This window comes from Strigops habroptila, chromosome 3, assembly GCF_004027225.2.
Source record: "Strigops habroptila isolate Jane chromosome 3, bStrHab1.2.pri, whole genome shotgun sequence".
In the NCBI taxonomy this organism is placed as follows: domain Eukaryota; kingdom Metazoa; phylum Chordata; class Aves; order Psittaciformes; family Psittacidae; genus Strigops; species Strigops habroptila.
In genome coordinates, this window is record NC_044279.2 from 64,932,954 (window position 1) to 64,957,681 (window position 24,728).

Here is a 24,728-nt window from a genome sequence, read left to right on the forward strand (position 1 = left end):
TCCTAAAACAACATAACATACGTTGCCTTGGATTTGGATATCATCCTGCCTGCCCTTCTGGTAGCCTCCCTTGTTTCACACCACCCCCTCTTCCCCAAAATGCAGCAGTGAGAAGGTGGTACCTAGATTTTTCCAGACAAGGATGGCTTACAGCTTCCTTCCATGTCCAACCAACCATCGCTGCAACTGTTTCATCCAGCCACAGCAACCATCAGCAAACGTTTTTAGGAGCCTGCCCTTGGGTGTGAAGTCCTCAGTGCAGGACAGTTTCAGGCTTCTTTGAAAAAGTCTTATATAGCTTTGTTACTTTTGGGAACTGGGACTGAGAGCCTAACAAGCCCTGCTTGGCAGAAAGGTCTCTGCACAGCATAGCCAAGTCAGGACTGTTTATTCCCCATCAACAGCAACGTGACAGAGATCTCAAGGACTGAGAGCTGTAATCTTGTAGCCAAAACAAGCAGCAGGAACAGAGCAGCTCTGAGAGAACATGGATCTTCTTTTCCAGCAAATGTCGCCAATAATTAACACCCCAAGAGAAACAATGACGCGGAGAGAAGTGCCGGGACAATGGTGCGGAGGCCACGGCAGATGGGAGGGAAGGTTTGTACATGGCAGCCTTTCTGCAGGGATTCCTCATGGACATGTGGGCCCTCCCCTGCCCCAGCTGCACTGAGGAGGAGCAGGAGGACAGTTTAAATGCTCAGAGGCTGTTTGAGCTGAGGCAGCCCATATTTTTCATTTCAGGCGAGTGTAGGCAAGGGAACTTCCCATGCTGGAAGCCTGATTTTCCTTTTGACCCTGCAGATTACCCCATACACAAGGCACTGGTGGCAGCTGCTAAGAGTGCTTCACATTAGGCGCCTACGAGAAGCTGTAGGTAGAAGTTCCTCTCCCATGGCCTCTCCAGTCTGTGCCTCTTGGGCCATGATATGAGTGGCTTCATGCATCAGCATCAATTTGGGTTTTTCCACTTGAGCACATTAAGCAGCAAAGCTTGAAAGCTGTTAAGCTCCAAGTCAGGGCAGCAGCTGAGATAAAGTGGTAGGTCTCCTTTATGTGGGAAATTCTTATACTTTCATCAGAGTTGGTACATCTAATCTTCCAAGGTAGCTGCTTAATGGAGTGAGGATTTTCCTTCCTACGTGTCCCTATGTGTAAGGAAACTCTCTGTGTCAGCAGGTTCAAGAGAGCAGCACACAAAATGTCTGAGATGCCATTTGGACAAAGAAGTGATGATAGCAGGTCTGTGGGCTCTAAGCAAAGAGAGAAGATGAGAAAAATGGTTTTCTCATTGGAAGACAGGAGGGCAGGAAGCGATCTAGTAATCGAGATCAATGTGAAAGACAGATGTACGATCCTCAGGCTGCTGAGATGATTTAAACAGAGGCTTGAACATAAGCCAGACATTAAATAGCCAACTCAGAAGTAGCTGACAGAAAAGGGAATAGAATTACAGAATAAAATGTCTAGCCCTGGCAGTGCCCTGATCATTGCAGACCCATCTACATGGGTGCTTGGAATCTATTTTTAATGCTTTGTGTAGCTGCATAACACTAGTGTGATACTCCCAGGTGATTTTCTGTATAGCACAGGTAATCCTGTAAGATCTTGGCCATTTGAGCTAGTTAGGTATTAAAGGCAAAATTGGCAAGTTTGCAGTATGAGCCTAGTAGACTAAATGACAGCTGTAATGACTAGGGGCAATTGAGGTAACTAACCCGTGATAATTCAAGATCAGACTAGTTTTATTTTTTAAACTGGGTCAAAGTAATGGAGTCTATGAAAATATGTGATTATAATAACAGGAAACAAATTAAAGCAAGGTCACAGGGGGCAGATGAATTCTGTTACAAATTCTGTAAGCATTGTGAAACCAAGAAGCCTGTCATGTTTGAAGACCTCTGGAAGCAATTATACCATGCCTTTCTATGCTTTGGTCCCAGATGGTTGGCTTGTCCGAGATCTTTGGTTAACACTGAAGTGGAAAGCGAAGCTTAGTTTGAAAAGCAGTGCAGCAAATGAGGCTGGCACTGTCACAGACTGTGCCTGTATCACATGCTTTCTTCAATAGTCTGTATGCAACCACAGTTCCTTGCACAGGTGAATGCTCGGGCCAGTTCCAAGTTCTTTCTGTAAACTGAATAAGCTATTGTATTGATGCAGCTTCCTGAAGAATGGGCACAAACACAGAGTGTCGGTTTGTCAGGTCTGATCCTGTATTTACCTTCATGGGTGTAAATCGAAAGCTGCTCTTTACAACTTGGTGGAAGTTACGCCAGTGTGAAAATGATGCAAGAGAAGATTTGGGTTTCTTCAGTGCAGCACAGACCACTGAAACAACTATTTTGAACCAATGAGCAAGGCAGTAAATCTCCTTTGCCACCACTGCTGAATATTGCTTTCGGACTGTGGAGGGCAGTCATGGTCCTTTTACTGTTTGCATATTGCATTCTACCATTAAATGGGTCTTTTTTTTTTTTTTTCCTTTTTTTCTTTTTTTGGAGTGTGTTCTGCTCCTGTTGGAAGTACATAGGTGGACAATGTTTTCCAAGCAAGGCTAGCTGCCATCTTAGCTTACTGGGTGAAAACATCCTTGTAAGCCCCTACAACCACACATTGACCTAATTATTTTATAAGTCAGTTCCCAAAACTTAACAGGAGAAGACAGACAGAGTTTAGCTCTTTGGTATCACTTACCTGCATCCCGATCACGGCGTAGATGAAGAACAACATCACTATTAAAAGAGCCACATAGGGGAGAGCCTAGAAATGAAAAAAAGAAAGAAAAAGGGAAAGAGGGAGAACACCGTGTGTCCACCGAGCGCGGCACACTGAGCCTGGTCCATGCTGCTGGCTTTGGGAAACTGAGCAGAAGCTGACCCCAAACGTGGAGTCTGTAATTTGGCCAGATGGCCACTAGATGCCTCCCCAAGCCTACATTTGCTTGCCCTCCCCTCTCAGGCGGGCTGTGCTTCTGCTCCCATCCGTCATTGTGCAGCTCTGCTACCTTCAAGTCAGTTCTGCCCTTGACGGAGTAAGGAAAGAGAGGGAAAAAGCAGTGTCTACAGCTGCTTACCAAGAGGAGAAAACCCTCACAACCTGTATTATTCTGGCACTAATGGCCACGTGTTTTTTAATGGATCTAGCCTGGTGAAGCAAACAATCCAACAGCTGCTGAGATCTGAATTCAAGTCTTCCGCTACAATGGCTATGTCGTGGTTAGTACCATCCTAAGCACCTAAAGGAGCATCAGCTTTGTTCCCTGTTCAGTGTTAGGTGTCTCTGATGCTGTCTGCAATGCACTAAGAGTCTGTGATCAGGAGCTGAAAAAGAAATGCAGAGCTGCCTCATAAGGAAGAGGCCAGTGCAACTAGCAAAGTGTTGAGTGCTATCATCTGTTTCCTCTGCCAGTAGCAGGAGTCAAGGGCACAGCCTGGGACCTCACAGGCTCAGGCTTTTGAGGAGAAATTTTCTACTTTGTTGCCTTTGAAATATGTAGTGCTCAGGCCACAGATTTCCAGACTTTATTTCAGAGGCAGTGGGCAGACACATTCGCCCTTAAAATGTGAGTAAAGCCCCTGATCAGGATTTTCAACACTCCATTTCACAGAGTATAAAAAGCCTACAACATTATTATTATTTAAATATAAGATTATTCCCACATTTTAAGTTTATGCCTTAATTCAAAAGGGATAAATCCTATAGGAATAATCAAGGCAGAATTTTCTGGGTCCACTACGGAGATTTGACTAAAATCTGAAGAAATAATCTCAAAGAGATCTGAATATTAAAATGGCAAAAATTCAACCCTTGAAAGAATATCATATTGAGGCTCAGGAGCAGATTCTTCTGTGTTTTATGGGGTCGGACAAATCTGTTACCCCACAACATCAGTGGAGATACACCAGCTCAGAACTGGGCTCCAAACATTCTGTGGTCCAGACGGGATGGGAGGTGCATAACCTTACCAGTTATTCTATCTTTCAAATGTGGATGGGAAAAGTGTCTCCTCTCCTGGCCCTCTGGCCCTCCACTTTCTTTCCATGTTCTTCTGCACAGCCCACTCCCCTCCACTGATGCACCTTCTTACTCATCTGTACCCCTTAGTCCTCACAAGTCCTTCAGCTCCACACCTCCCATACTCCACTCTCCTTGCTCTGTCCTTCTCTGCCTCCATCCTTCCCTGCTCCCACTTTGTCCTTGTGATTCCCACGGCCTTGCTTTGCCCTCAGCACCCCTCTCACTTCCTACTCCTCCCACCCGCCTGCCTGAGCCCTGTCGCTATCTCTGCAGGCAGAAACCCCGCTGAGCATTTTCCCACCACCCGCTCCTCTGACTGGTATCCCAACTTGCAAGCACTGTGCGCCATGCATGGGGCACACGGTAGTTACAATAGGATGTGAACTCCAGCCTAAGTTCATTGCTTATTAGGCTGCCCTGTGTGAGCTGACACTTCCTGGAAGCATGTGAGGACACAGAGAAGAGCTCATGCCAGACAGAGTCTGCAGGGATCCCAGATTTTGACAGTGGGAGTGGCTGAGTAAAGAGCTCTGCACAGCGGCTATTCATAGCTACCAAAGGAGCCTCCCAGTAGTTGCAATAGGAGGATCTCTGGGCAGAGAATACCATGGTATAAATGACTAAAGGCTTCTAATGGAAAAGGCACTTGCTTGCAATGCTTAGTCTTCCCCCCTCCCTGCTGTGGAAGATGCCTCCCTTGGTACTTTCTCCCATCACCCTACAACCCTGCCTAAAAGTGACTCTCCAATCAAAGAGGTCTGGAGGTCACTGGAGGGAAGTACCAGGAACTCCCTTTCCCATCCATCTCATCCTCTCCAGCCAAGGGTTGTGGCAAGCTGAGCTCAGAATAAGAGTGAGCTATTGCTAAAGAGGTTGGAGGGGCACAGGGGCAAGGGGAGGAGAAGCAGGAACTGGAAAGTGTGACTCTGTCCCCTGCATCAGAGATGGCTGAGCTGTGCCAAGGGAATTTCATTCCTATGCATGCAGACAAAACTGTTCCCACTGGTGCCGCTCAAATAACAACCTGGAAGTTAGCAACCATGTAAGCAATGGAAAAAAGTTACTGTGGTATGGATATGTCAGAAAACCACTGTGCAATATTAGATCCTCTGGCAGTCAAGGAGTGTGCAAAAAGAGAGTCCTTTGCATGAGCCTGGTGGTCTGGCTACCAAGACCACCTGAGAGCTGCAGTGGAAAAGGTCCAGATTGATCCCTGGTGTACACGTGTTCTAATTCTGCTGACAGGGACAGAAGTCATGCTGATCCCCAGCACTGCACGCTTTGGTCCCAGCTTCTGTTGCAGCTGGTGAAGTTTAAGTTTTAAAATGTGGGTCAGCTACTTTCCCTTTTGAGTCAATACAAATGCTATCAACCATTCAAAGCCTCCATCTGAGGGATATATGGTTGCTGTTTCAAGACTTATATGTTGCATGTTACTCTTTCATGCATTTATCCAGTGGTGTGTCCTGAATCTTTTCTCATGTTTTGACCACCATTTGCATTCCTGTGCTATCTTTCCCTGATGCTTCCTTCGGACCTGCCCCAGCTAACACCCAGGTTGTGCTGGCCCAGTAAATCCAGGTCAAGTATTTGTAAAATACAAGAATATGCTATGTTTAATCTCTAACATTTTTTCTATACATGGCTAGGTTAGGGGCTGGTTTGGAAGCAGTTTTCTAGCAAACGGCAGTCTCTTGGTGTTTGTTTTTCCCCCCGAGGTGATGATTCTTATTGAGTCTGATTTTCTTTTCCTTCCCCTATCTACTCTTGTACTTTACCTACCATTGAAATGCAACCTGCCTTCAGGGCAAAGGCAGCAATTTAATAACTTGGCATTGCTACCAGAGCCAAAGGTATGGGGCCAAAAAGGCGAAATTCTTCCTGGATAAAAGCATGGGGGCCACACACCTCTAATACTCACTGGAAATCATCAAAACAAGGCTTAAGGGAAAAACTTGACTGAGACCCAGGCCTTCCCCATAGCTGTGCCTTTCACTTGAAACAACAAATATAAAATACAGCTAAAATAGAAAAAAAAAAGGGGGGACGTTGAAGGGTTACAGCAGGTGGCAATTGAGTTGAACTGAACTATCAAGGCTGTTCAGAAAGGTCTCAAGCAATTACTCATGCTTTAAAGATGAAATTCATACCAGGCGGTTGTTCCCTGCAAGCCCCATTTACTTGACTCTCATTCGTGCAACGTGCCACTGGTGCACACAGCTCTGACCAGCAGACTTTGAGCTTAGGCACTTGGGTGAAACCACTCTATGAGAGGTCACCAAGGGGAAATAAAAAGGAATTAGGTCTTACTTAGAAATAACTGAAAGAATACCTGGAAGGATTTGATGAAGGTCCAAAGCAGTGTCCGGATGCCCTCCCCTCGGCTCAGGAGCTTCACAAGACGCATCACGCGGAAGAGTCGGAAGAAGGTGATTGAGATGCGAGAGTTTTCCTCTGCGTTCTGGAAGCCATTGGCACAGAGGCAGGAGTTACAACAGCACGGGAGGAATGGGGGCCCTGGGCCACAGAGGACGCTACACCGAGAGCTCACTGCACTGTTCCTTGTCCTGGAACCGCTCCCTGGGCTTGCACTGCTCCAGTACCCCAGGGATGGGCCGAGGCTGGTCAAGCCTGCCCGCTCTCCCATGGTGGTGAGCTAATCTACAGGGGCTTTTGAGGCCACCAGCCTCTCCTTTCATATTGCCTGGACTTTTGGGGATTAGGGATATTTATCATATAACCCCCCCACATTACATCTCCTCCTCACATTGGAAAGATGCAATTCTCCTTTGACATCGTACAGGAGGAGAAAGATACTTTCTCTTTTGACTCGTCTCAGATGTTTTACCCAGCAAACACTCCAGCCAGTGGTTCTGGAAAACCTGGTGCTGGGCATCAGCCATGTGCTGCTTGCTCTGAGGGGAAACAATAGCAGGTCCCAGGTCTGCTTTGGGGTGCGAAACCTCATGGGGGCACGGCATGTGCTGCCCTGTCCAGCTGTTGGCACCGCTGGTGGCCTCTCTGTCCCTGCACTGCTGCTGTAGCCATTCTTCAGGGGGCCAGACCATGGTCGCTTGCTCCACTGCTCTGTGTTCAGGCCTTTTGCATTTCTCATGACCCCTTTGTATTTCCCACAGTCTGTGCACTGACTTTTGTTTTTCTAAAGACATTTTATTTTGGCTTTGCTGCTACTGTTCAAGCGTGCAGTATTTTAAAATAGTCTTTCCTCTGGCCAGTTTTTTTCTCACAGCATCTGCTTTGTCCCTAAGCATTTTCCTCTGGGCTTGCAACCAGCTCTGACATTCCTCAGCCTTCATGTGTGTGAAGGCAACATCTATCTGACTGCTGCCATGGAGGCAGGCTCACCTGTGCCTCAGTGAGAAGGCTTCCCAGCTCACTCCTGAGTGGAGTGAGGCACAGAAAATGCTGTGTTTCCCAGTTCATTAATCCCCTAAAATACTGTGTGAAGCCTGTGGAGCTAGTGGTTTGCAGTAGCAGCACTGTGGGAATGTGACCTCGTGTCACAGGGGAAGATAACAGTGTCGCCCTGCCACTTGACCTGCTGTGGAGCAAAGAAGTGCACAGAAACGCCCTCTCTGTCCCCACCCAGGCTGCAAAGACTGCAGTTTGAGTCTAAACGCCACCGAAAGAGCAACATTTAGGAAGAAGAAACAGTGCAGATCACCCCCGCTGTTAACTACTCACCACTGTGTAAACCAAGAGAGAATAGACCCTTGGGATTTCCTGTCACGAGGCAGTGAAAACAGCAGCTGCTTGCCTGTCCACTCCCGATAAAACCCAAAGCACAGGCATTGCCCGGACAGAATTAAATGACCAGATGAGGATGTGTACCTGTGCACTGTGTGTGCTCCTGTTTCCAACCCAGGATGAGCAGACTGGTGCTCAGCTCTGTTGGCCCCAGCAGGGTCTGTGCCCCAGCTCTTGCTGTGCAGCCATGGGGGTACAGAGGGTCAGTAGCTGCTTGCTAGTGTGTGTAAACCCCACTTACAGCTGCAGTTTGTCTGTCTATCTGTGGAGTGAATCACTGGTGGATATTTTGGGTAGCTCCTTCCAGTCTGCAGCAAAGGCTGATGCTCGCTGCCTGTTTGCTGCCCATGCAGTAACCTGGTGAAAAAGATTAGGGGAACAGGCTGTGTCAAGGAAAAGCCTGAGTGCTCCCTACATCTCACATTATTCTCATTTTCTAACGTGGACAACAGGCTGGGGGCTTCAGTGATTTGGAGGGAATTATTCTGAGGTGAAGGAGGGAATGTGGCCTCCAAGAAATCAAAAGTCATGGCATTCGATTCTCTCAGCACTGCAGTCCCAGAAAGCTAATTATAAAGTCACACAACTCTCGCAATCCTACGTAAGTCCTATGTAGGAGTTCTATGGCCTCCCTTCCACTTTCTCTAACAAGCTAAACTCCAATGCCACCTCAAAGATCCAAATTTAAAAGTTGTGTGGACAGCAGTACTGCTGTGTTTGTGGACCTAAAAAAACCCCAAAAAGTATTTTCTTACTCTACGTGCTGCTGCTCTTGTCAGCTTGGCCCTTTGGATGGCAGCATGTTGGGATGGAGGTCTGGACAGAGGTTTTAGCATTCTTTCATCTTTGCTTGCTGAGAAGAGGCAGCTGCTACAGGCAGAAAATTACCCCTGTCTTCCTACAGCCCTGGAGTAGGCAAAGGCCAAAGAGCAGATAAAACAGAACAAATTCCTCCCTGACGCAAATCTGCAACTTACTGGCATCAAACCACTCAGCCAAAAACACTCAGTGATACCTCAGGAGATTACAGTCATTTTAAGACTAGGTGGCTACAGATTAGCCTGTGCTTGAGTAGCCTTGCTTGCTTTCTCCTGACTTCCATCCAGCTTTCTGAAGGCTTAGCTTTGCCGGAGGAGGGAGGTTCTGCAAAGTGGCAATCAATCAAGAGACTGGAGTTACTGCAGCTCTGCTGGGGTGGTGTGGGAACTGTCTTGTACACCAAGGCAGCTGAGTTTGTGTGCACCACTGCACAAGTTTTTTTGTGCAAACTCCAATGTTACAGTGAGTCACCTCATTGCAGAGGAACTTCAGAGTCCCAATCCTTTCTAGTCTGGAGGCCTGGACATGAAGTCACATTGCAAAGTCATTCGGCATCACATTGATAGTGACACAGGTTGTTGCTAGCAAGAAATCTTACCAGGTCTAGTTCTCTCTTGGTGATTCAATTAGAAGGCAGAACGACAGTTAACTTGACCAAAGGAAAGCTCAGGATGCACAAGAAATACACATGTGCAGCATATTCACAGCTCAGGTGAACACCAGACTCACACCAATACACGACATGGCAGCTTCATGCACAAATAACTAGGCTGGGCTTGGAGAGAGAACTCGTGATCACAGAGAAGAGAATAAAGGAGTGTGTTAGAAAGAGTGTCACAGAAGCTAGGAGGGTGGTCTGTATTTTTGGTCTTACCATAGAGGAAGAGCATTGGGTATGTTCAGCTGGCTTTAAAGAAAGGCAGACAGAAATAAGCTGTAATAAGTCTCCAATCAAGAGCCCTAGTAAACTAGGTCTTGGCTAACACAGGAGCAACAAAATGGTAGAAGAGGGCAAACGGGAGTTTGAAAGAAATGCACAAGAGGCTGGGCTAATTCCCTAGGATCAAAGCTGGCCATGGCAGAAGTAGGTACAACTTCCACTGGATTTGATGGAGGCTGTATACGCTACCACCACATGTGAATTGCACCTAGTATCTCCTGCGTGCTAGACATCCTGGCATCCAGGCAGTGGAGGTACTGATACTGTCAAAATGTTTCTTGTATCATTACTATCGAACTCAATACAGGGTCTGACTTAGCTCCCCAGCTCAGATCCAGGCCATGTCTCCACAGGGACCAGCCAGCTTCTAGTGCATCAGTCTGATTTAAAAGCCCATAATACCCCAGTGCTAAAGCAATGCTATTTATATATCCCCATTCCCTTACACATAGTTCTGGGTTGGGACAGTCTAATCAGCAATTTGCAACACTACAACACCCACCACCAGCTGTGGAAAGTGGGTTGGTAAAGCTGGTTATCTTGCTGTACCTTCACCCACCTCACAGCAAAGCTCCAGGGACCCAATGGATGTTTTCCTGGAAGCCAAGCTGAGCTGAGCCCTGGTCATGCCTGGAAGAGTCTAGCTGCTGCAAACACTCTACCAGATGTTCCTTGATTAACTTCTGGGGCCATTTCCAATACTGAGAGCAATTCTAAAAAACACCCAAATATCCTTAGGTGTAAGAAGCAGAATTGAAAATTAAATAAAACCAGCTTTACTGGGAGTCCTTCAGTTCAATAGTAACATAATCCTTCAGGCCTAACCTCTACCATATGCCAAACCTGTCCGTCATTACTTTCTCTGATTACATTAGCAAAGCTGAAACTGATGTATTTGTTCTTCTGCAATGGCAGAATTTAGCTCTAGCACCACAGAGGGCTCTGGCAGTGTGCTCCTGCTCTCCAAGGACAGTCCAGTTACCAAACTGTCATTGTATTACCTACATAAAAACTAGTTTGGATGCACAGTCTATTTGGTGATATAGGCAAATGAGAATAATTGAAAACCCAGGGTACACCTAATCATGTAATAGTCTTTTGGGTTAACGCATTGGTTTTGTAGTGTCAGATTTCATTGCTTTTATCCTCCTCTTTCATGTGTTTGCTCTTGTGTTTTCTTTTCAGATCACATACAGGCAAAAGTTGACTTGAATACCAAATAAAGGAGCGGTGCCCACAGAGACATTTCTTACAGACCAAGCATAGATTTCCATTTTGTGTTGCTGGGCAAACATCTTTCCAGCAGAGTTTCTCTGTCCCATTCCCCTTCCTCTTTCTAGTTTTGCAAATCATCTTTTCTAACAATAGAAGGACCTTTATTCTGCTAGTTGCTGCGCTCCTGATAGAAGGTACAAAGCCCCTTCAAATTTACTGAAGAATGCCCAAAAACTTCCAGCACCTTTCATGATTCTCCATCCTTCCTGGCTGACGGTGTTGGTCCATCTGTGACTGACTGGCTGAAGAAGCCTTATAAGTTACTGTGGAATATTACACCTTAATTGTCATTTGGATATTGTTAGTATTTAATCAGAAAATGCAGATAATAGTAATGTAACAAAGTAAAAAAATCTGTATAAGAAGATATGACTATATAAGCCACTGTTGGTATGGGATGCTCAACTTGAAGGAGTTAGCATCACCTTGAAAAACTAGAAACCAAAGGTTCTGAGCATCTCTGGCACTGCTAAGAAAGTGGAGGTTGATTTACTCCTCTCTCATTCCTGAGCTAACTGGCCTGTGTTTTAAGATGGGGTCAAATAGCACATTTTATCACTACCTACAAAAAAGGCTCAAAAGCAGCACAAGAAAGTTTCTGTTAATGTTGGCAAGTGGTATTTGTCTGAACTGTAGCACTGTGGGCTGAGGTTCCTGATATGCTTGTGCATACTGTATTTTGTGCATGAGTATATGAGGGGGAAATCAACCCCCAGCTGTGGGATGCAGAATACATTTTCTGATGTCCACAAAGGTTTCAGGGAGAAGCCAAATCCTACCATTTTCCACCCGTGCCAAAAAATCACCATATGGACCTGAGCACAGATATCTGAGAACCTGTTACTGGGACTTTGAAGTGTGGCTATTCCTAACTATAAAGCCGAGAGAGTTATCCCTAGATTTTCTAAGAATCTTCAGCCTTGCACATGATGTGGGTATGCCAATTTTAGGACAAGGACAGGCACTCAGCACCTGAGAATGTACTAGTCACATCAGTTCACAGGGATGGAGGCATGGTGATAGGTACTTGGAATTCAAGCCAGTGTCAGGATTTAATTTCTACAAACCTCAGAACAATATGCAAAAGCAAATCCTCATCTGTTTGATGTCTTTGAAAGGGCGTATGGAGAAGCTACACCTCTTAACAGAAGGCAGCCTTGGCTGTACCCTGTTTTACTGGCAGCCATCTCTTCTGCGTGGTATAACCTGCAAAGGAACTTCAAGTATTCTACCCTGCTCTCGCCATTTGGGGCACAAGTAGCATGCACAGAACTGAGTAAGAAAGGGCAACAACAGTAACAGTGAGATTAGTCAAGAGATGCTGCTCTGTGCAATTTCCATCATAGAGAAAATGGACCTGAAGTATAAATCACAAACAAGACCAGGGGCGTATCAAGAGTGGTGTAGAATGAAACCTGCTAAACAGGGAAGAGAAATATCTGAGGCAGGATGCATCTGTGCAAAGACACTAAATGGGAATGAGTGCAATGAAACTGCTTGGGCCATTTATTTATTTATTTTCTCTTGATGTCACCATATTGTTGCCTGCATATTATCTCATTTTACCTAAGTTGAATGTGTATCAGGGCACCAACATTTTAAACAGACACATTGCTCGAGCTGCTGCTAACCTCTGTGTGTCCTTAAAGCCGCTACAGGCACAAAAGCGAAAGGCAGAGTTTATGCCTCTCATGAATTCAGGATCCCAGGTAAGGAAGTCTCTGGGAAAGAAGTTTATTCAATGGAGGGATACTTAAAATATCAGAGACCACAGCACAGAATAAGGTAACTGATAGTGCTGTGTTCCTGCTAATCATGCTCCACCTGGGTAGGTGGGAGTAAGGCATACTGGTGGCTACTGGCAAAGAACATATGACCTTCAGACGGGAACAGGGAGCATCAGAGTCTCCAGAACCTCCATACTGACTCACATATCAGACGTGGTGTCTGATCTTGCCATCGAGTCAAGGGAATAGTTTTTAACTTTTTTTTTGCTGTTTGTTTTGGGTTTTTTTTTTTTTTTTTTTTTTTGGTGGTTTTGTTGTTCTGGGTTTCCGAATCTTGATAACAGCATGAATGCTTTGAAAGCTAGGAGAAGATAAAATTTGCACTCTAGGAGAACTAGTTTCAAGGGCAATAAGTAACAGTTAATATCATATGACGTTTATGCTATAATGTAATCCATTTTGAAATTTTGAGGAGGGTTTACTTGGCATTTCAAAGCTGTAATGACAGGATTTAAAATATAAGCAAAAAGGCTAAAGACTTTGTACCACCACAGCAGTATCAAAGCCCCCTGAAACATCCATGCCCTGGAATATCTTCTGGATAGATAAAGATTTGGAAGAAAACAATAAGGTTTGTTAATAAATAGATTCAAATGAGAGTTTCAGTAGAAAAATTATGAGGAGAGGTATCAATCCCAACTCATCCTTGTGGAACACTGGAGATGGAGGACCATGTCGAGAGGTTTGGGTTCCCTAGGATTTTTGGCTGGTTTGCTGAGAATTATAATGACTATCCAGAGAAGCAGCACCTAGAAATGCCTGAAGGGGAGCTCCATTAGGTTTGTACAGCATCTATTTAACCAATCTATCCAAGGAGACTCCTTGACTACTGGGTGAGTATTCTTTGGTAGTTGTAGAAGCCTGACTACCACTGAGATGATGGTATAGGCAGGTGGCATTCCCATTACCAGCACTGTGATGGTAGTAATTTTTTTTTTACACCAGAGGACACACTGAAGAGGATGAGTTCAGCTCCCTCAGTGGATCAAGTCTTTGCTAGGAAGTCCAAACGGACTTTTTTCCAATGTTTGAGGAGTAAACCTTCCTTGCTGATAGCTTTTTTACTTTCCAATAAGATTTCTTCCATTCATAGGGAGGAATCTCGTTTTGCAAGACAGAATTCAACCTTTATGTTGTGGAGAACTTTGGCCTGGCTTGATCTGGGCAATATTTGAGCAGTCAAACGCACAGTGTCGTTACTGCTTTTTAAGTCAGATTTGTCTTAGCCAATACAGTGGCACAATGGCAGCTTTCTAATTTTGCCTGGTAGCCCTAGGTTTGAAGAGATATGATAAAATCTGTGTTTGAGACTTTGGCACCATTGATATGACAGAGTATCTTCATATTTCTCAAGAAAACGAATTGTCAGATGCTTATGTTGCCTTTTGTGACAAATCTATAACGGCATATCTCCACTAATGAAAATATGGTTTGTGGATGAAGCTCTTTGGAGACCACTTGCAGTAGCTGGTTGCTGGTGACGGATGACTGCTAAGGTGTTTCCTTGATTGCTGTTGATATTTGGAGAATGAAGTTACCCATGAATATTCCATATCCTTTGGAAACTTGTCCATCGGTCTGTTAGCCTTCTTCCATGAGGAAAGGGGTGATGGGTATTCACTCCTTGTTTTTTTCTACTCATTGCAGGAAGGATGCCTCTGAGAATCTGCACTGCAGAGTTCGCCTGAGCAGGCTGCAGCACTGTGAAGCTCCTTTGCAGTTCTAGAATACCGGTCTTTTCTAGCTCGGGTTCTTTGTATCGAGAGGTCCTCCAAGAGTCCTGCATAGCCATACTGCATCTCTGACCTTCTTGGACACAAAATGAAGGGTGAAAAGAGACACTCTGGGAAAATGAACTCATTGTACAAACATAGATAAGATTTTGAGGGGAATTAAAAACAGTTCCATTGAGTGATACCTGATGAGCAACAATGATTTGATTTTTTTGCTGCAGGGGATGAGAAAGAACTGAAGGGCTGTTTCAGCTGCTTGGCCACTTCATCTTTCCAAATGTAGAGTGCACAAACAGGGCAGCAGCAAGCCAACAGCACTACTTTTCTGGAGGTTTTTTTTTTCTTTCACACATGTGGATCACACTGGGATGGGATCTGTAAGGACCTGAGCTTCAAGAAGAACAAGAATCTACCCTAGTATAGGAGAAAAAGCGAATTAGAATTTGTGCCATGGAGACATGACAAAAGAGAAGACACAACTCTCTCCTGTCAAAAGTCTAAAGTGACCTCAAGAGGCTAGCTGAGTAACACAAGTCTCTGTGGAGAGCTGGAAAAAGTCAGGGTTTCAAATCAACCTGGCTGCTGGCAGGTAATAGCCTGCCGTTACACTGGGGAGTTACCACAACCCCTTCCAGACTCATCTGTCTGCCACTGCTGTGTGTGGTTTTAATCACAAGAACTCCAGCAACCATCCACCTGCCACCAAAGTCTGTGAAGTTGTTATAAAACCAGGCAGAAATGTATCTGCTATTTCTCTGACAGGGAATACTACTGGATTGCAGATGGCATAATTCAAATTCCCCCAACCTTTCAGTGACATCAAACTGTTAGCAGGATAATAATAACAGCCAGTCAAGCTGCTCAAACTCTGCATTCTTTCATTAAGTGTACAGTTCTTCAAGAATTTCTGGGAATATTTTGAACAAAACTAGCCAGATTTTTTTTTTTTCCCCCTACAAAAATGTTTTCTGTTAGAAGAATGCTGATGCTGAAAGTGAAATGTTCTGTGGGGACATGTCAATTTTGAAAAAAGCATTTCTGAAATCTGAGATTGAAATCTCACGTTTTGTCCTCGCACATTTCAATTTGAGTTTTCAGTTCCATTAGAAACATTATATAACTATGAAAAAAATAAATCCCAGATTAAACTGGTTTTACTTTACTTAAGTAAATGCCTTGCTTTTCCTTGATTATTTCTGTTGGAGTGATCTCTTACTGAAAAATTTTCAATTTAAAATTTTTATTGTATCTTAAAACAGAAAAAAAAAAAAGTTACAAGGGGCATTTCTGAAACAAAAAATCAAGCCTTCCTGTAGCTCTAACCTGAGTGAAGCACCAGAGGCTTTTTTGATCATTTTCATAAATTGAGGTTTGGTTTTCATGCCTATTAGAAAAGGGTGTCATCTTACAGGAAAACAGGGAATCATCAGGGCAAATGGTGAACACCTTGCTGATTTCCCTGGAAAAAGCCCTGAGTTGTTTCACTGCAATGTAATATGCTAATCCTCAGACAGATCTGCAGAAGATGGAACTAGATGATCTTCAGGTCCTTCCCAACCCTAACTATTCTATGATTCTATGATTCTAAGAGACTGAAATCTCTTGGACTAGGGAATTAAAATTTTATTTGGTGTAATACAGGCAATTACAAAAAATGTGACAGCTGCAATGAAATTTGCCATTACATTTCTGCCTGCACTAACTCATGTGGATCAGCAGACATCAAGTGTCAGCTCATACAAATGCAATACATAGGCATTTATAGTTCACATAGATTCCACATGATCTCAGATCTTGGGGGAAATATTAGCATAACTGCATGCAAAAAAGCCTATTTCAAATACGTTTAATAAGATCAAGGTAACTTTTAAAGCAAATGAGTCCTGCAGCTATCAGTTTTTCCCCTTCATTTCCTATATTGTAAGATTTTGAAATTCTAGAGCTTGCTTTTCTAATTAGCTTCAAATATGCAAATCATACCAATTTGAATAGCTTATTAATTAATTTCATATATATATCTATCCATGAAATTGTCAGACAGTTATCTTACAGTTCTAAGTGCTTAAGGTAAATATAAGGCAAATCAATTGCTTTAATTTGGTTATGCAGATTACTCTAGCTTGACAATTACTGGACAATTAATGAGTCACTTTTTACACAGCTGAAAGCTCTATTTTTTCCTTGACTTTCAGAAAAGCAGAAGAATTGGTAAAGTATATCTATGCAAATTATTCTTAATTTTCAGGATGTTTTAATAATCCTTCTCATTAACTCTGGGTAAAAGATAAGTTCAAGTCTTACAGTCGTCAAGCCTGGGGGGCTCCTGAAAAACAAATAGATGTTAAACACTATCAGAAATATAGTGCTCATCTTCAGGTACAAATGCCTGTCTGACCCTGGGAGGCAGGTGCAGCTTACCTGTGTTTTATTATTTGTGTTTTGTAGGACAGGTAGTTTAAAAAAGCCCTAGAACATCTGGATAGGAAGGCTCTGAAGAAAAACCAAGCCAAATGTTGAAAGGCTACTTGTGTGCAGGACCTTTTACTTTTGTTTTAGAGGTGGAGAGATTTTAAGGATTTTCTGGTTTGAATATCAGTGGATGAGAGGTTTTGCTGATTTGAACACCTCTGCCAAAGGCCACGTGTGACAGAGTGGACTTTCTTCATTCACCTTGGATTTTCACTTGACCAATTCTTGATGCGCAGGGCAAGGGCTCCCAAAGGAGGTAATCAGGCTGTTCCAGACCAGAGCAGACTAAGAGGGATGACCCTGGGAACAGACCAGACCACTGAGCAACACAGAGAGAGAGCAAGTGTGAAAATTTAGAGTTCCGAGGTCGCCAGCTTTACTCAGCTCTATTACCATCCATGCCAATGCTTTCTTTCATTGCTGTCTCTAAGTATTCCAGTGTGCCTCACTGCCTTTCCTATGCCAAAGTTAATATGGCTTTTAAACACCAAACCCAGCAATGTAATTATCACTGTGCTGGAAAGGGCAGTCTTCTTTTCCTCCACCTCTTTAGGAAGATTTATGTTCTCTGTTACATTGATCCTTATTACTGTTTTTAATTTTCATTGTCTGGTAGGGACAGAGGGAGTTTGGTTTTCCAGAAAAAGCACAGCCTGTATCTGGTTTTGACTCATTCCAACTGGCAGTTCTTTTCATATCCAGGTTCTCCCATCCCAAACACCCAAATGAATCCACCATTTTGGCTTCCTATCTGTAGCACTGTTGTGAAAGCACAGCTGCTCTGGAAAGCTGCAAATAGAAAGATGGTCTCTGACACAGCCTGGCCTGCTAAGGTTCTTGTACATTAAGACCATACTGCTGATTTTAATCTTGAAATAACAAAGAAAGAGACTGTTTAAAGCATTCATTCGTACCAGTCTTGGTTACTTTAAAGACATGCTGTTTGCTGTATAAAGTATTGATTTTTCCATTTCTTGTAACATCCCACAGCCTATCTTGGAAATTATAATGGCAGCAAGAATTTTTCTGTAAGATGAATTTCATGAGCCATATGTAGGCAGAGGCTTTCCTTATCTCCAACACCTTGCAACACTCCATTAGTACTGAGAGGGTAACACCTACTGGCTTTGTCTTCCCTGGGGGCTGATGATTTGAGGAATTAAGTAAACTCCTAGAAGCATCTCCTTCTGTCACGGCTGTGCTTGTCTTCAGTGCACTGAGCATTTGAGTGCTTCTACAGCTATGTTAATTACTTATTAATTAGCTGATAGGATTCCATGGTGTAGGAAAAGGATAAGGAAGAAGGTAAAATGAAGAAGAGATTGAAACTTGGTGTCCTCTGTGTATTAATGTTACTGGGGCTTCTCTGGGCAGTCTCACCTGCCTAGGGCAGAAAGGAGGCTAGAGACCTTTGGACTCCATTGGTGAAGAAGTTTGCTGGGAGCTCAGTATGAAGGATTTACTGTGATGTGATTGGCAGGAGCACATGAATCCAGAAGGAAGCTTTTTTGCAACTATCCAGAAGGAGTAGCACTTTTGCAACTCTTGTATAACTGATGGGGAATTACATTGGTGGTGTTAAGGTCAGAAGCAGGCACGTGGTCTGCAGCAAAATACCCACTCCTCACTATGATAACTCTTCTGGGAACTAATGCAGCCAGATGGAGACTAGATCATGAGCAGGTTTTTCCAGGGAGGAAGGCAGGCAGTCTACCAGCTCAAAGACTGCATGCAGTGTTGCCAGGATCCTTCCTTTGGCAAGCCCAAAGGCTCTGGGACAGAGTGAAGATGAATGAGCCATCTTATGCTTTGATGAAGGTGCTGAAAGAAACTGCACATGCCACTGAAAACAGGAGAAAACCCAATCCCCCTTTGTTCAAATGAAACAGTCTGTGGGTTGTAGGAGACAGTAGCTACAGGTGAACTAGCAGCCCCTGCTAATTTTGGGTAATGAATCTTTTCTGAAGGGATGGTAGCCAGAGATACCAGAAGCCCAAAGAGAGAGTTTGTTATGGATCACTTAGTTTGAGATTTGTAGCAGTTATTATTTAATTCCCAGGCTGTGTCTTTTCATTGCCTTTTAAATTAGAAAGTTATTTAATGTTGATGCAGAAGGTTTCCTAGAAGAGAACAGCCTACAGAGTCGTACTGAATTTTTGTATATTAATATGGGATACAATAAAGCCTACGAGCTATTCTGGGATTGGAATGCCAATCGCAGCGCTATCACAGCAAGTTAGAGGTGGTCATATGTAACTGCAGATAGCTGTTACAAAGCTATTGAGCAACAGTTTTTTTGCTCTACACCTCTACCAAAAATAAATTCTTATTGAGTTGATGAATTCTTTGGTAAAAAAAAAAATAGTAGGGATAGTTTGGATGATGTGTACTGCTCACTGTGTGTGATTTACTATGTTCACGTCTGTGCAAACAGTTGAGCCTCAAATTCTTTAGCCCTAAATATTAATCTGTTTTAGTGCCTTTCTATTAACAAGTGTTTCTTTACTGCTGAGGCATCTTTTCCTTGATGTCTGTTCAGCTTAGGAAAAGATGTCATTTGATTTGGGTGAAACAGATTTTCTCCCAGTCACTCAGACAAGGCTCAGCAGACAGCACCACTGACTGGCATCTCTGTTTAAAAGTGGATTTTGAGAGAATGGCTGGGATGTGACCAGCTGGGATGTCCCACTACTCTCCAACAGTTTTACTAGCAATTAGAGCCAGGACATTCGTGGCCATCAATCAGCTAACCATAAGCAGCAATCCAGTCTCTACAGCAAGGTCATCTGGATGCAGCAGGGAATGGGTCCCATTTAGCAGATGTCTATGAAAGTATATGAAGCAGAAGTCATTTTGTTGGCATGTCGTGCCAGACAGTCTCCACAAAGAATAGACCACTGAGAGAAGGTAAGAGCACAGCCATTTTAAAAACAGTTGTCTAGTGAGAAATTAAAAAACCCCTTATGTTTGCCTGGCTGGTACCTATGAGGGTAGAGGGAGCACGGCAGAAGCTAAACAAAGGTGCTATATTGACTATATTCAGAAGGGTAAAATTAGTTTGTATGTGTTTACCTTCAATCACAAATCTGGCTGGAAGGCCACATTCCTTGCCTACCAGCAAAACTGCCACAAACAGGTCTTTATTGAATAGGAACCGCAAAAATTCCTGTTAGTCTGTGCATTTGGGTTTGCAGAATGGTACCCGTCACCATGTTGAATTGCTGCCGAATGCCTGGCACAAAAACCTTCACAAAGGGGAACAGCCTTTCCCATGGACTGATGGCATGTTGGCTGGAGACAGACAGGAAAGATCACCCATACAGGAGGTAGAGGGGAACTAATAACTGCCTTGTTGAAAACTACTTCTAGTGCTCCTGGGAATGGGAAACATGATGTCTGCTATCTGAGATTTCAGCAAAATTTGGGCAAAGTCACTGGGGATAAGAAGATGGGGAAACAGAAAAAGTTAAAGAGGAAAACAGGTAAAATATTTGTGCATGTCTTCCCTTCTTCCATCACCTTCATTACTTTCATTGCAACTGGCAGTGCAATCTGGAACCAGTTAGCAGATCTCTAAATATGCATAATAGTATGAGATGGTACACGCAATGAGGTCTTGGAGGGTCAGTGTTAAAAGCTTTTGTAATTTGGATGAGGAACAGAAGCAAAACTGAATGAGTGAAATACAGGGGATTGTACACCCTTTATTATTGCAATCTGTGGGTGGAGAACAGCGGCATTGGAAAACTCCTTGGGCATCTCAGCGAAGTAGGTCTTAGAAAAAGGAGAATTAAATGCCAGAAATCATCTTTCACTGCTTCAAGGAATTGCCTTACATAACAGAACTAGCTGAATTTGCACTCACTCAAGCACTTTTTTTGACCATCTAACTTATTGTGCTTAGAAAGCTATCATTAATTAACATTGATATGTTCTGAGATGATCTAAGGAATCAGGCAGGGATTTTACTGTGGATTCATATAAAGATATAATCTCTATTAGAGTTCAGGGAAAGTTAAAGGAAACTTTTGCTAGGTAAAAGGAATGATTTATCCTGGCTAACAAGCCAATGGAAATATAACCAGCTTGGGGTAGTTCTAATGGTTTTTATTATTTTTTCTTTTGCCTTTTAACTGGTGTTTTAACTAGCTTTGTGAAAAAACATTGAAATTAAAAGGACAATGAAACATAACTATATTATATCACAAACGTTGATGCCAGAATAATGTAGCAGGGTTTTTTTTTTAGAGTGATGTGATAGAAAAATGACAGGAAAAATTAAATACTGGTCAAAAAAATATCTGTTTGTAGGCTTTTTAAAGAGGTCTTTGTACTGAAATGTACATCACACACTTATTTTACCTGTGAACCAACACAGGACAAGGCCTGTGGTACTTTGTATTCCTACTATTAGCTATTATTGTTATTGTAACAATAATTTACAGTCAAATAAGAAAACAGGACTCTTCTCTAACAGCTTTAAAACCCACCAAGGTTTTGGGTATGTGAAAACCTGCAGTAATTTAAAGAACTATCCACCCCTCAGTGCACTCACTGAGGTGCTGTGCCCCACTATTTTAGAGACAGTTCTAAACATTTTCGCTCAGAAGGACTCCAGACAGGTTTGTGCATCCAGTTAAGTCTTACAGCTATAGGGCTATCTAACTTTCTTTTTGCTGCTTTCACAATTAGCTTTTAAGAATTTGTTTGATTCTTTATCTTCTGTTTCTTGTATTTTAAGCAACTAGCATGTGCATGGTCAAATTTATGCTACTCTTAAATCTCCCCTTCATTAAAATACATTCTGATTATTCCATGCACCTTGAATAATGTTGAAAGCCAAGTACAACAAATAGTTTTGTGGAAATCACAACCTTGAGGTATTTCTTCAAAACTGGGGAGTATGGAAAGTCTTTCAAAATGGGAACTACATGCTTTCTTCTTATGGTGCTAATATTGCTAGTCATCAGTTACAGCTCAAATACTCAGGGAAGATGAGGAAGGAGTAATTTGCATTTACTACCCCCTTTTCTGCATAGATATATACTTTTTTCTGTTTTCCTGTATTTCATATAGATTTCCTTACAGAAGAAGTTGTGCAGTTACCAAAATTACCTCTTTGAATAGGCAAATCACATTATGAACTCTGGAAATGCACTCAGAATACCAACATTTTTAAGCAAAATAGATAAAAATAGGCCCCATTTTCATGACAAAAATATACATAAATAAAACCAAAATAACCCTGTTCAAACATGGTTGTGGTCAAATAGTCTTACCGTACTTTCATACATACTTTCACCACACAGGGTGAAAAACATGCACTAGAATTTTTGATTAAGCATGGGAGGTGATCAAATTCAAATTGATCTAAGCCTAATTTGGGGAACAGTTCAGGGCAGCTCTCCTGATGTTCACCAAAGGCAAAATAAAGCACTAGCATTTGCCACTGCTACAGCTCACAACCATGCTTCAACGTGGCTTCCCACATACAGAAGCTGGGGCCACCGTGGTGCGTTACCTGTATTATTCTAGCGATAAAAACACCACCAGATATTAGAAAAAGCAAATTAAATCCACCCCTCCCCCCATTCTTTTTCCAAAAAGAAAACAAGTCATATATACAGACATATACACGCACACAGGGATAGCTCAGGACTACACACAACTTCTAGGATGGCAGCAGTAAGGGTATGACGATACGAGATGTCAAAAGAAGCCACTGTGCTTCTCCAGCCCTTTGCTACATAATTTGGAGGCCTCTGCTACCCAGATGGCACTTAAGAAAGAAAGAGAGAGAAGGAGAGACGAAGGAGATGTTTTCTGCCTCTTCCGGAAGGTTTGAGTAAATGAACTTGCAAGTTCTAGGAATTACAAAGATTTGTGTCCAGTGGCAGCTGATGGCCAAAATCTGAGCAGCAAAGGGCATGGAAGCAGAGAGAACCAGACAGGCAGAGACAGAGAGACAGACACAGCGACAGAGGTGAATGCCAGTCCCAACTGAGGTGCAGGCTAGATGTATGTCGTCCTTCCACTGATCCTTGCTCCCATTGTGGGGGGGTGTGTGTATAGGACTGTCGCAGAGGCTGACCGCTCCAGTCCTTGCTCAGGTGAAGTGCCCTGGGGCAGTTCTGCCTGAAGGACTGCAGGATTTAAGCCACTGGTTCTCTGCCTTCAGACACATTGATTGAGGGTGAAAATGAGCTTGTGAGGTTTAGTGTGGCTGGAGACAAGGGAGAGGAAGCAAGGGAGAAAAGGAAGAAAGGTAGGAGGTGGGTTAAAAGGGAGAAGTGCAGGAGAAGGTGAGAGGGAGACTTGAGTACAGGCTGTCAGATATTCCAAAGGATGGGAGCAGGAGCTCATGACAAATCATATGAAGCCTCTTGACACCAAAAACAAGATGACTGTAAGGAAAGGCCCCATGCGCCTGGTTTAAGCCTGAGCTGCTTTACTTCAGAAACAAAAAAAAGACTAAAGGAGAACCCACTGCACAGGCCTCCAAGTATTCTTGGGAGCTGAATGCTTCGGTATCTCTCTGACCTTACTGCATCAGTACTCAGGAATCAAGCAAGCTGCAACCCCCTGCTGACTTCATACCAGAATTTGGAAACCTTTTCAGAAGGGCAAGATACAAAGTACTCAGCTCTCCTGAATATCTGGTAAACGCCAAACCACTACACAGCAGTCCTGTGCACAACAGCCCTGACCAACATTTCCTAGGGGCACTAATACAGTAAGATGGGCTTTGGGTTTCTCTAACCTTCTTCATAGCGGTGCTACTTCCTGAAGCACCCAGGTCCTGTGTCTCCCAGATGCCACCATGGATCAGATCACGTGCAACACTGTATTTTCCTTTTTTTTCCTCCTTGTGTCACCTCTCCCATTAAAAAACCACACCATTTCCTTCAACCCTCAAAGCAGTCACAATGCTCACTCTTGGAAAAACCTGTACTGCTACAACAGGAGGCCGACTTTCGCAGGGAAATACTCCATTATTTCACAAAAGCCCACAAGTCACCAATTCCCTATCTCTGATAGTTCTCATCTCGTATCCATGCACACCCTCCCCCAGCTTGCCACATCTGCTGTATCACATTGCATACCCATCACGGGTATCTCTTCCTCCTCCTCTGTATCTCCTGCAGTGTTCACAAACACACTCAGACATGCAAGTATGGTCATTGAGTGGAACAGGTGAGATGGATACCAGTCCAGATGGTTTTGCTCAGCTATTCTCATGCACTCCCAAACACAGTTGATGAACACAGAGGTACTCACACATGCAGACACACTCAGAGGCACTCGCAGACGCCCTTGCTGACAGGCTCACAAGTAGGCACAAACCCTCCCTCTCCAACATGCTTTCAAGACAGACAGAATCAAACCACGACATCCCCACTGTCACTGTTGTACCTGTGCCTCTGGAGCCACACATGCTGCCACTTGAACATGCCTCTGTAACTCTCATACATCTGCATGCCACGAAAGGCCCACTGCAGCTGGATGGGCCAAGCTCTCAGCTGGCCACAGGGACGCATCCAGCTCAGTGGGCACTGCTATGAGCATCGCTTTGGTGGCAAATGAAGACTCAGCCACAGCGCATCTTTGGTCTGACACTGGCAGGGAAAAGGGTGAAATAAAAAGGACCCTATGGACAAGAGAGGTATCAGCTTTTCTCTCCGACTGAGAGGAAGGAAGTTACATTACCATCTTTCCCAGTGACATGATAGCACAGAGCACAAATAGAACTTAATTTCCCCCTTTGATAAAACACAAGAAATAGTAATGAGCAATTTTCTTTGCCTGGAGGAGGGGATAGCAGGCACCCAACTCCAGGCTGTGTTCTGTGGAAAGGAAGGAAATGCATGGCTGTGCCTGGGGCTACTTCTGGGATGATCTATTCCAAATTTGCTGGCT

The 24,728-nt window shown here is 43.6% G+C and overlaps 1 protein-coding gene across 8 annotated transcripts in view; it reads right to left on the reverse strand.

The window, feature by feature from the left end:
• CACNA1C (calcium voltage-gated channel subunit alpha1 C) overlaps window positions 1–24,728 on the reverse strand; it is a 440,223-nt gene that overhangs the window by 28,364 nt on the left and 387,131 nt on the right. For all 8 annotated transcript variants that reach the window (XM_030480605.1, XM_030480603.1, XM_030480597.1 and 5 more), the window contains 3 exons: window positions 9,482–9,514; window positions 6,353–6,481; window positions 2,698–2,763 (listed from right to left, as the gene is read on the reverse strand). In XM_030480605.1, coding sequence (XP_030336465.1) covers window positions 2,698–2,763; window positions 6,353–6,481; window positions 9,482–9,514 — 228 coding nt within the window. The remainder of the gene's footprint in view (window positions 1–2,697; window positions 2,764–6,352; window positions 6,482–9,481; window positions 9,515–24,728) is intronic.